Source organism: Petaurus breviceps, unplaced genomic scaffold, assembly GCF_028583685.1.
Source record: "Petaurus breviceps papuanus isolate PSGF00001 unplaced genomic scaffold, PetGlider_PUasm1.0 224, whole genome shotgun sequence".
Lineage (NCBI taxonomy): Eukaryota > Metazoa > Chordata > Mammalia > Diprotodontia > Petauridae > Petaurus > Petaurus breviceps.
The window spans coordinates 14,459,830-14,472,218 of NW_027185887.1; the positions used below are offsets into that span (position 1 = coordinate 14,459,830).

Below are 12,389 nucleotides of genomic sequence, written 5' to 3' on the forward strand. Positions count from 1 at the left end.
GGAGAGAGAGAGAGAGAGAGAGAGAGAGAGAGAGAGAGAGAGAGAACCAAAAAGTAAGATGCCCTATACTAGAGTTTAAACTTAGATCCATGAGAATCTAGGATTCGGGGTCTTAAAGGTGAGTAAAGTTGGTATTCACAATAAATCTCTGGGTTTCAGCTCCCTCAAATGTAAAATGAGGGTTAGGGCTAAATAACCTTGAAGGTTTCTTTCAGCCCTTAATCTATGCTCCTGAAATAAAATGGAGAAAAGATCATGCTCCTCCCATAGAACTGGTTTTAATGGTTTCCTCTTGACATCACTACACAGCATGAAGACCTCCTGAATTTAGTGCTAGGGGTCCTGCGCTCCTGGAATGAGCCCCTCTACCATCTGGTCACTGAAGTGCGCAGTATGCAAGAAGCCCCTGACACCATCCTCTTGAAAGCCATGGAGATTGAGGAGCAAAACAAACGACTTCTAGAGGGCATGGAGAAGATAGTGGGTCAGGTGAGAGGAAGGGACCTTTATTTCTTTCCTTTTCCCATTAATGATAATAAAAGGCAGAATGGTGTGGGGGAACTGGGGACAGGTATGGAAAACAAGTATGTCCTTCCTCTTGTCAGGGAAGAATGCTTCTACCAACTGTTTTCTCCTATCTTCCCCCTTAGAAAAGTAGAAGGCTGTAGGAAATTGGGAGCCTGGCCATGGGGGGTCTTTCTAATAGATTCACTCTCAACTTACTGTGCCATTTGAGTAGTCACTCAACAGTGACCAAAGTTCCTCTATAAGCAACGACTGCACTGCTTGGAAGCCTGTATGTAGAGAGAAGTCCACCAGGAAATGAACAGGGAGACCCTTTACAAGGCTTGGGTTGAGGCACTAACATAAGGGTTCTTAACCTGATGTCCACAGGCTCCCACAGAAGGGATCTGTGAACTTGAATATGAAAAATTATGTAAATATATGTATATATACTTTATATTATGTATATAGTATACATTTATACCTCATATAATATATAATTTTGCATTTAATTATATATAATTTTATATATTTATATAATACACAACTTCATATATTTTATATTTATATGTGATATAATACTTTATGTATACTATATATTTTAAATATGACATATATATATATATATATATATATATACTAACTTGTCAATAAAATTTACTTTTTCCCCCCAATAATTTAAAAACATCATTCTGAGGAAAGAACCATAGACTGGCTTCACCAGATTGCCAGAAGAGAGAGAGAAAGAGAGAGAGAGAGAGAGAGAGAGAGAGAGAGAGAGATGCCCTCTACTAGAATTTAAACTTAGATCCATGAGAATCTAAGATTCTGGGTCTTAAAGGTGTGTAAAGTTGGTATTCACAATAAAGTATCAAATACTTGATGGCAATTAATGCTGAGGGCCGTTACTGAGAACTTTGAGAGCTTCCACTGTGCAGTATGGTCCCATTCCTCTTTTCTCCTCTTCTAAGGGTGAGGATAGGAAGAAAGGGGAAGTGAGACACTTTGAGAATACTTTGTTTCTTGTTGGCAGTTCTGGGAAGGGTATAGGCTGGGGAAGAGCTTGAAATGATGAAGACATAATACTTTACATTCATCACCTACAATGCAAGGGACTAACAAAAGATAGGGTTGTCTGATTTCTTTCTGTCTTTTCCTTTCTTCTTTTTTCTTTCTCCTCCTTTCTTTTGTCCTCCCTTTCTGTTCCCTCCTTTTCTCCCCCTCCCCCCATCATGGCCTATTTAACAAACATTTATTGAAACATTCATTAAAATAAATATACATAGCAAAACACCATCATAGCAAACTTCCCAGTGGTGGATCCACTTTTGAGTGCTACTCCACAAAGGAATCACTTTTAAAAGATAGGTGAGCACTGGGTGCCAAAATTTAGCAGACTGAGTATCCCCTGGAAAATGATAAGCAATTATCTAGAACATGCATGGGTCCAAACAATTGACTGGGTTCAAACAGTAGATTTTAAAACCTCTGAGCTCATTGCTGGCACTGAGTTTCTTCCTCAGCTGTGCTCGTTTTTTCATTAGCCTTTAATCCTAACAAGACAGGAAGTATTTACCTGGTGGTGGTAGCGCCCCCTCCCTCCCTCTATTCAAACTTGTACCTTATTGTATTTGTATTATTGTACTCCTTCCCCAATTCCTAAGATTCAGAGACTTTGATGCCAATACTTACCAATCCTTCCATCCATATTTAGGATTCTCAAGGATTGGGGAAAATATGAATTATTTAGGAAAAGTTTGAGAGTTTCTATCCTAGAAGTCTTTTCATGTACCTTCTCAATCTTGAGTATTTCAACAGTTATAACTTCAATAACTTATTAATAGTTATTACTAGATTGTTAGAATTTAATGGTTATTGTTATAAGTGACAATATAACAATAACTTATATTTTCATTACATTTTAGTTTATGTTATATAATTATGTTACATAATTATCGAAAGTCCTATGATAATGCAGGAGAAAATTGTCTGAGAAGGGGAAAATACAAAAAAAATTGACAGAATGGCAACAGAGAAAGAATGAAACCAGCAGAAAGCAGGGCAGCCTTTGGGGTTCTATTATTCCTGGGTGACGATCTCTTTGAGACTCTGTTTTCCCACTATCTCTCTATGGCTCTGTCTTCTCCTGCATTAAATGTGTCCCTGAGGAAGTCCTGTGTGCCAGACTGTGCTACAAGTAGCCAGAAGTCTTGAACTCAGTAAACCCTGAAGAGTTGGTCAGTCACAATCTTATTGTCACAAGAACAACAAAAACTATATCCCCAACAACTTTGGCCCTTCCCTATTGGCTCGTGTGCAAGTGTGTCAAAGGTCTTGCAAGATCCTTGACATTTCAGTTTACAAAGTGATTCAGCATATATTCTCTTTTTTAATCCTTAAGACGATTGCACCAGGTAGCCCTCCCCATAATTATCCTCATTTGACAAATGAGAAAACTAAAACAGAGGGTGGTAGAAGCTTAAGAAATACTTGTTAAAAGACAGTGAATTTCTTTTGGATCATACGTGAAGGCAACGGCAGAGGTACTCTTTTTAAACATAGGTCCTCTGCTTCCTGGGACAGTGTTCTTATAGTTTCTTCAACACCTTATAACTTATAGAATACGCATCTCATTACCTTCACATGTGAATTGCGTTATACAAAGAACAGATAGAAACAAGATTTAAAAGTCAACAAAACAAAAGTTAAGCTATGTTAACTGGCCAAGAACAATAGAAGGACCAAGTAATACATAGTCCAGAGAAGTGAGAGCTATAATAGAATAAGAGTGGCTCATTCTGACCTCTCATGGAAATACCAAAGTCTATATTTAATAGAAACACATATTTTTGAGCCCTCACCTATATTCCACCTCTCTCCTCCTATACAAATAAACTTCATTTCCAAGCATACAAAGACCAGGCAAGTCAAATATACAAATACAAAAAGAGAGGAAATCATTGAGTAAGATATTTTGCTCTGGTGCCTAATGATTGGTCGAACAGTTAGCAGTAATGGTCATCATAGATTTAAATAGAGCCTTAGGAGTCATGTAAACCAACTATCGTTTTATACCTAAGAAAACTGAGGCCTAGAAAGGTTAAAGGACTTCCCCAAGATCACCCAGTAAATAGCAGAATTGGGGTTTAAATCCAGGTATTGTGATTCCAAATACAGTGGATTTTTTCCCAATGTAGTGCACAGCCTCCAATGTTAGACCAACAGTCCATAAGGACTCCCTAATACATATATATATAATATCATATACAATGTAATATTATATTATATTATATTATAATGTAATATTAGATTATAATATAATGAATTCCCTGCACTTAGATCTTTTCTCTACATTTTGTTGATTAGGAGAAATAAGGAGAAACAAACAAAGATTAATCAATCTTCCTGGTCCTTTCGGTGGTTTAGGTTCATCCAGGTGACAGAGAAAATGAGGTCTACTCTGCCTGGTCAGGACTTCCATCCCTACAAATGGCTGATGAGGACACCCGTCTCTTTGCATTTTATAATTTGCTACACTGTCTCCGTAGAGACTCACACAAGATTGACAACTACCTGAAACTCCTGAAATGCAGGCTCATTCATGACAGTAACTGCTAAGCCTACATATCCCTTGTTCCTCCCCAAAATAGTCTCACTGCCCTTACTGAATCCCTCCCTTGCAGAGATCTTTCTAGCTTTCCTGCTTCATTATATATGCTTTTCTGAAATGGTTCTCCTAAACAAAAACAAAAAAATAAACACAGGTACTCCTAGAGAACTGAATTGACTATTTCACCATAAAGAAAGATACATGGAGCCAATTTACCCAAATTCTTTGAAAGGCAAATCAGTGGCAAAACTGTCATTACCCTCTAATGAGTCCTGTCAGCTATACCATTAAAGGATTGAGAACCACGCTTTGCATATTAGACAAATAAACTATTGCCAAAGAAAACAAGTGTAAAGTGTCTCAAATATTTGGGGGTCATGTCTTGCTTGCTCATTCTGTTTGGAGGTAAATCATAAGATCATTGACTGAGAGCTAGAACAGACCTCAGAGGGTAAGTAGTCTTAGTTACTCCTTTTATGAATAAGGAAACTGAGGGAGGTTAAATTACTTGTCCAAGGTCACATAGGTAGGAAGAGGCAGATTTGGGACTCAAGTCCAGGTCCACTGACTCTAACTCGATTGCTCAGATATTTAGCCCACCTTATGAAACCAAACCACATTCAATAGTGTAGCCCCCTAAGAAATGGAAGAACAAAAGCACGACGAAACTGGCATCCAGTTGACTTGAAGAGGAGACGAAGGGATGAAAGGACCAGGCGTGTGTCCATGTGTGGGGTCTGTGTGTGCATGCTTGTGCATGCCTGCCTGTTATGGGACATGACTACAGCCTGTCCTTTTGACTTAGAGGCCAAAGAGGCGAGATGCCACCTGAAACCCAACAGGATAATTTGTTGCTGTTGTTGAGATTCAAAAATATCCTGGAATCATAGGCATGAAAAAGATCTTAAAGTTACGCAATTCTATTCCATTAAACACACTCACACACACACACACACACACACATTTGTCAAATAACTACCATTGGCAAGGCACTACACTTGATTCTAGAGATATAAAAATAAAAACAATACAGTTTTGGCTTTCAAGTGACTTACAGGGAGATAAATATAATTAAGATGAAAACTGAAGGGTTATGAGTACAGGCAGAGTTGCTATTCTGAATGTGAGGAAAGAGAATGCTTTAAGTTGGAGGGAAGGCTTTCTTTAGGACATGGAATTTATGGGAGTGATCATGGAGAGAATAGAAAGCTAAGAAAGTAGTTTAGGGAAGGAGCATGGAAGAATAACAAAATGTCAGGGTCACAAGGAACCTCTGAGGACATGCAGGCCTGAACCTGAACATCCCCATCAAGTGGTAGATTTTTACTGGAAGACCTCTAGCAAGGAGGAACCTCGTATTTCCTGAGGCAGTCTGCTCTACTTCTGAATAGTCCTCATTGTTGGCAAGAATTTCCTCATGGCAAACTTAAATCTGTTTTTCTACCACCTCCACTCAAGGCTCATAGCTCTCAGTGCCCAAGGGGTTGAGCAGAACAGCCATAATCCCTTTCTTGCATTGCAACACTTCAAATACTTGGAGACAGCTCTCATGTCTCCACTTACATCTGCACTTCTGAAGGCTAAACATCCCCTGTCCACAGGATTGTAGAGTTAGAGATGGACGAGACCTCAGAGTTCATCAAGTCACAGATCCTTTACCCCACCTCCCACCAATGCCACTATTTTTGCCTGTGTTAACAAACCACTTACCAAAGGTCACAAAGAGAAAAATAGCAGGGCCAGGATTAATTTGAACCTGAGTCCCCACCCCCTACCATTTTTTCCTGCCCCACCAGGTTATCCTCTATTCTTTTAGTTGATTCTTTTTGGTATTGTCTCTAGACCTCTCAGGAGCAGCTAAGTGGCACAGGAAATAGGCCACCATCTTCCTGAATTCAAATCTAGCCTCAGACACTTACTAGATGTGTGACCCTGGGCAAGACACCCAACCTGGTTTGCCTCTCATCTGCAAAATAAGGTGGAGAAGGAAATGACAAACCACTCCTGTATCTTTGCCAAGAAAACCCCAAATGGGGTCACAAAGAGTCAGGCCTGACTGAAACGACTGAACAACAACAACAATTAGACCTTTCTTTGTCCTCTGAATGCCTTTCAGATTTTCAATGTTATTCCGAGAAGGTGTCACCAAGAGCTGAATATAATGCTGAAAAGAAGCTCTCACCTTGATGGTGTGCAATGGGACTCTCAATCCCCACATGCTGGACACTGTCTCTGGATTCAGTCTTAGAAATATTGACCATCATTTCACACTATTGACTCATATTGGCCAAGCAGTCTAATAGAGAATCCAGAGCGTGTTCACTTGAGCTTTTATCTGTGACTGCCTTTCACCATCTTTTACACTTGAAGTTGAATTTTTTTAACCCAAATGTCAGACTACATGCACATTTATTTCTACTAAATTTTATCTTATTAAACTTGGAATATTATAATAGCCTATAAAAAACCTTTTTGGAACTTGATTTGGTAATACGATATTGGTAGCTACATATTCCAGGTTAGCAACATCTGCAATTTTAGAAAATGTGTTCCTTTTTCCAAGGCATTGATAAAATGTTAGTGCTGCAGGGTCAAATACATATCTCTCAGGTGCTCCATCCCTTTTTCAGTCAAGAATCAGTCTAGACTAGCCCTTCCCCTCACCAATTCATCCATCCTCTGAGGCATGAAATGATCATTAAGACAAGAAGAATTTATTAAATCTGAGCATCTTAGTCAGGGGGGAAAGGAACCAGCAGAAGGCAGTGGAGATAGCACTGGCTTATGTGGAAGGAGAGAAGCATGCCCAAATCTCGTCTCTGATATTTACTGCTGCTTGTGCAACCATGACTACACCAGTCTGAGACTCAGTTTGTTTGTTTGTTTGTTTTATTCATTTAGGCAATATGGATCTAGCTGGGTGCCTGTAGTTCAAAGTTATTGTGAAAGTCAAATCAGACCATGAACACTACAAACCTCAAAGTGATATAAAAATGTCAGCCATTATTGTTATGGTGAAAGACAAAGGGAATGATTGCCAGAGTAGCATCCTGGAGGTATTGAAAGGTGAAAAGATCAAAAGCACAAGTAGAAGGGTTACCCTTGACAAAAGGGTCCTTTGAGACTGGAGCTAAGAAGGAAAGGATATATCAAGACAGGTTTTGAGGTGAAGGGGGTCACATAGTAAAAGCCCCTGTCTCCAAGGATGAAATCCTTCTACAACCTCTCTGAAAAATAGCCAAATAAAAATGGTGAAATATAGTTCAAATTGTGTGAAGGCAGTTTCTGAAGATACTAAGAAAGGCCTTTGGCTTTGCAAATCATATAACCTCATCAATTCAGGAATCCACAAATAAAGAAATTCCTAGCTGCCTTGTATTTTGATATACTATCATCAACTAATCTAGTGCGATTGAGAAATTTACATTTCATAATGGAGCTAGCCCTGAAGTGTTTACCATATAAAGGTCTGACTGACAGCAAGGCAAAATCATACAAAAACAAACACAGAGTAGTGATAGAGTTATAATTGAGAAACATTCTCTTTCCAGGGAAATTAAAAAGGAGATAATGGAGAAGGGAAATTCAAATATCTATGATCCATCCATATAGGCTACCCAGCAGGCTTTCAGATAGGAGTCCAGAGTCTGAAAGAGCACCTGGGATTACCTTCTATCTACCACACCAGGCTTCCTCTCCTGTTCCCCTGATTCAGATCCACGCTCCCTCTTTCCTTTTCTTTCTCCTCTCCATTATGGAACATGACTCAGGTGGCTCCACCCACTGAGGTCCATCTCTGTTTGCTTCCTATCATACTCCCAATCTCTCCTTCTCCACACAAAGGGCTGGATCAATAAGAGATCCAGATGAATATGGGCTTGGTAAGCCCCAAATGACATCTGAGGGAATGTGATAGAGTATGATACAGTGGAAAAGAGATCTGGGTTTGGAGCAAAAGGACCTAGTTTCTTCATCCAAAAATGAAAGGAATGTGGCCTAAGTGACCTTTAAGGTCTCCTTCACTCTAAATGTATGATCCTATGATCAAGTCACTTAACCTCTATGGCCTCAGTTTCCTCATCTGTAAAATAAGAGAACTGAACTAGGTGACCTCTGAAGTTCCTGTCATCTCTAAATCCATGAAACTATGAAGTTTTGATGTGTCAAAGTCACGTAAGGAGACCAGGAGTGCAACAGCTTTTCAGATAGAGTTCTACAGGGGGGTTAAGTACTTCACTAAATAAAAATGATTTATTACAGTCAGCATCCTTATTCTCTATCAAACACAGTTTTCAAAAAGTGGATTCAATCTTGTTAATGAACGTAAAGAAGGATGAATTAGATAGGAGGACCCTGGTAAAAGAAAAATTAGCTCAGGAATTCATCTCTAAATGATATAGATTTGGAAGAGGAAGTTGCTGGTTCAATCATGATCCCAAGATACAGACTAGGGCCATAAAAGAATTGCATGCTTATTTAGACAAAGGGAATTATGAAAATGTAACAGCTCCCTTAACAATTCAACATCCTACCTACCACACCTTTCCTATTAAGACTTCATCCTTAAAAAAAAAAAAGGCACATTGCCTTCAATCTGAACATATATTTGAGGATTTTTGCTTTTTTTTTTTTTTGGTAGGGACAGGGGTTCTATAGCATTGATGGGAGTTGGTAAGGTAAGGCAGTTAGGTAGTCCAATGGATTGAGTTCTGAATTTAGAGTCAAAAAGACACAAATTCAAATCCGGCCTCTGGTATTTATGAGCTCTGTGATGCTTTACAAATCACTCTACCTCTTCCAACCTCAGCTTCTTCATCTGAAAAATGGGAATAATAATAGTACCTACCTTCAAGAGTTGTGAAGATCAAATGAGATAATGTGTAAAGAAAGCATTTTGCAAATGCTAAAGTGCTAGCTAATTGCTAGCTAACATTATTATTATCAGGATAAATGCTTCAATTTTCCAAGTTTTGTTTGCATACATAGGCATAGCTTTAGATAGCTTCCTTTGCAAAGGTAGCCCTCCACATTGACTAGATCCTGTGATTTATGGCTTCTAGCTTTAATGATGCTATAAATATATATGGCACTGCACAGGTGATAAAATTGCAATGAACAAATAAATGCTGTCCCCTAGGGAACTTAGAGCAAGCAGCACAGCCGTTCAGGCTAGCGACAGAAAAACAGATACGCCTAAAGCAGGCAAGAAACAACTTTAGGATCCTTAGCAAATGGAATATTTCAGTAATTTCAAAGGAATTTTTTTTTTTTTTGCAAATTCTGTCTTTTGCTATTTTCAATATTTCCATTGCCCTCATTCTGATTATCAGTGAAACTGGTAAAGATGAGATCTGGTGCCCTTCTATTTCTAATATCCTTGGCTGGTAGGGAATCACAGAGCTGGACCATCAGCCCCTACTTAAGCAATATAATTAACAGCTGTGCTCCTTTAGGCAGGCTTGTATTTCATCTATGAACCTACCTAGAGCATCACAAAGTAGACTCCAATATTTCTGCCTATAAGTCCTTACTGTATCTTCAAACAATTTTTATTTGGAAGCTAAAATGACTATCAGAAAACATTTCAGCAATATCTCCTTTCCTCGGGGCTTTATGTTTCTGTTTATAGATGTCCCTCCATAATTGAACAAGGAGGGAAAAATGTACTTTTTATGGTAGAGATTTTTTTCATTTTCTTTCATTTATTCAACTTGGAAGGGGAAATCAAAAAATATGAGCAGTGGAGCCTAACCTCCTAGGGTACATCTATTTTGGGAACGCATGTACCCTCATACATGATCCTTACTTTGGCAGGAGTATGCTGGAGCCAGCTCATACTGGCTCCAGAATGTCTCTTCTTAAATCAAACATTGACACCTCAGAAATCAGAAAACTATACAAATCTGGGCTTAATAAATGGTTTTGTTGTTTGTCCAGACTTAAGAAAATGATGGAGAAAATATTGATGAAGAAGATAAAACTTAACAGTATGTCCTACATTTTTCAGAGAACCAGGTGTTAAACATTTAGCATTACACCATCGAGTATTGGATGCATTTAGAGGTTCCATTTTCTTTTGTATCAAATGAGGAATTCATAAGACATATTATAGTAAAGTCACTGCAAAATCTTTGAAGGCAGTGAAGAGAGTGTGACAGACACAGACAAGAGGGTGTGGCAAATTAACCAGCTAATATCATTATAATTTGTCAAGCAATTTTTAGTTACTCATTTATACTGTGAGGTCTCATATATTTAAAATCTGATCACTCCCCCTGAATTTTCCCTCCCTACACACACATTCACACCCTTTTGTTTTTATATTTATATGAGGAGGAGGGAAATATACTCTGGGTTGAGGAAGGAGAATCATAGATTTTCAGAGTTGTAATGGACCTCAGGGGCTATGTCTTCCAATTTGTACCAGAAACAAAAAATTAACTCTTGCTTATCAATGCTTTGAGGACAACTAGGTGGCACAATGGATAGAATGTGAGGCCTGGAGTCAGGAAGACTCACCTCCTTGAGTTCAAATCTGGCCTCAGACACTTACTAACTGTGTGACCCTGAGCAAGTCACTTAACCTTGTTTGCCTCAGTCTCCTCATCTGTAAAATGAGCTGGAGAAGGAAATGGCAAACCACTGCAGTATCTCAAAGAAAACCTCCAATGGAGTCCCAAAAATTTGTACATGACTAAAAAAAATAATTGAACAACAACTATCAGTTCCTCCTCTCTTTTTGTCTGAAGTTCATTTTTTGAACCATCTACAACATTCTCAGCAAAAGATCGAAGCCTTCCCATGAAGGGAAATTCACAAATTCCCTTTTCAGTCAATTTGTCTTGGATAGCTCTAATTCTTAGGATTTTTTTTTAACCACACATCAAGCCTAAATTTTTCCTCTTTGTAACATCCACCCATTGTTCCTAGATCTACATGCAAAACAGGACAAATTTTAATCTCTCTTCTGTGTGAAAATCTTTCAGCTACTTCAAGGTAATTCTCATGTCCCACCTGAGTCTTCTCTTCCCCAGATTAAACAGCCCCAGTTTCTTCAAATGACCTTCTAATGGCCTGACCTCAAAGCCCTTCACCAATAGGTTCTTCCTTAATAAGCTCTCATTATTTCTCCCCAAACAAACATGATTCAACATACCCTTCAAATTCCCCCCTAAAAATAGTGAGGGAATTAATAAAAATAGGAGCAAATAGATTAGGAGGTAGATTTCTGTGGACTTTAAAGTTGAATCATAGCCTTAGGATTGGAAGTCTAGCTCTCTCATTTAGGTGAGGCACTGAAACCCTGAAACACAAAGTGACTTGCCCAAGGTAACAGAGGCAATAAATCACAGAACCAAGATCTTTATTAAGATCAGTTAGGTGGCTCAATGGATAAAGCACTGGACCTAAAGTCAGGAAGACCCGAGTTCAAATCCAGCTTCAGACACCTACTAGGTGTGTGACTTTGGGCAAGACACTTTTAAAATCTGTTTGCCTCATTTTGCTTATCTATACAATGAGACTAATAATAGCACCTACTTCCCAGGATTATTGTGAGGATGATTAGATAGTAATTGTAAAGCATTTAGCACAGCGCAAGGCACATAGTAAGCAATATAGAAATGTTAGTTATTATTATTGAATTCATGTTCTTTGACTCCAAAACCACTATGATTTCTACCACAACACTGTAATTAACACAGTGATATAATGTATGTAACACTATCACCATACAGAAATTTTTCTAGTAAGTAAAATGGAATTCCTTTATAAATTCTGGTGTCAGGGAGTAGGGCTAGGACCTTCCTTATAGTCTGTACCATATCTGGATGATTTGTGAACTTGGGTTTTATTTTTTGGAGGAGGGAAGACAGGACATTTGCCATTAAGTGACTTGCCCAAGGTCTCACGGCTAATAAGTGTTAAGTGTCTGAGGCAGGATCTGAATTCAGGTCCTCCTGACTCCAGGGTCAGTGCTTTGTTCACTGTGCCACCTAGCCACCCCATTTTGTGAATTTTTAACATACCGGGAAATATGATCTAATTCCTGATAAGTCCAAATCTGTATAGCAACAACAATTTATTTTGCAAATGTTATACCCAAAGTTAACAAAAAAAAAATCACAGCTTCTTTCAAGAAGTTTCTAAATTAATAGGGGAATGAGACAAGCATGGAAAAGGCTGAATTAGAAAATGAGATAGAAGAAGACAAATAGGTGGCACAGTGAATAGAGCACCAGCCCTGGAGTCAGGAGGACCTGAGTTCAAATCTGGC

At 38.6% G+C, this 12,389-nt stretch overlaps 1 protein-coding gene across 1 annotated transcript in view; it reads left to right on the top strand.

Moving 5' to 3' along the window:
• Positions 1 to 4,447, top strand: part of PRL (prolactin) — a 10,366-nt gene extending 5,919 nt beyond the window's left edge. Inside the window, exons 4-5 of the mRNA XM_069094945.1 lie at positions 310 to 489; positions 3,931 to 4,447. Of these exons, the coding sequence (XP_068951046.1) occupies positions 310 to 489; positions 3,931 to 4,122 (372 nt within the window). The 3' untranslated portion in view covers positions 4,123 to 4,447. The remainder of the gene's footprint in view (positions 1 to 309; positions 490 to 3,930) is intronic.
• Positions 4,448 to 12,389: the final 7,942 nt, after the last annotated feature.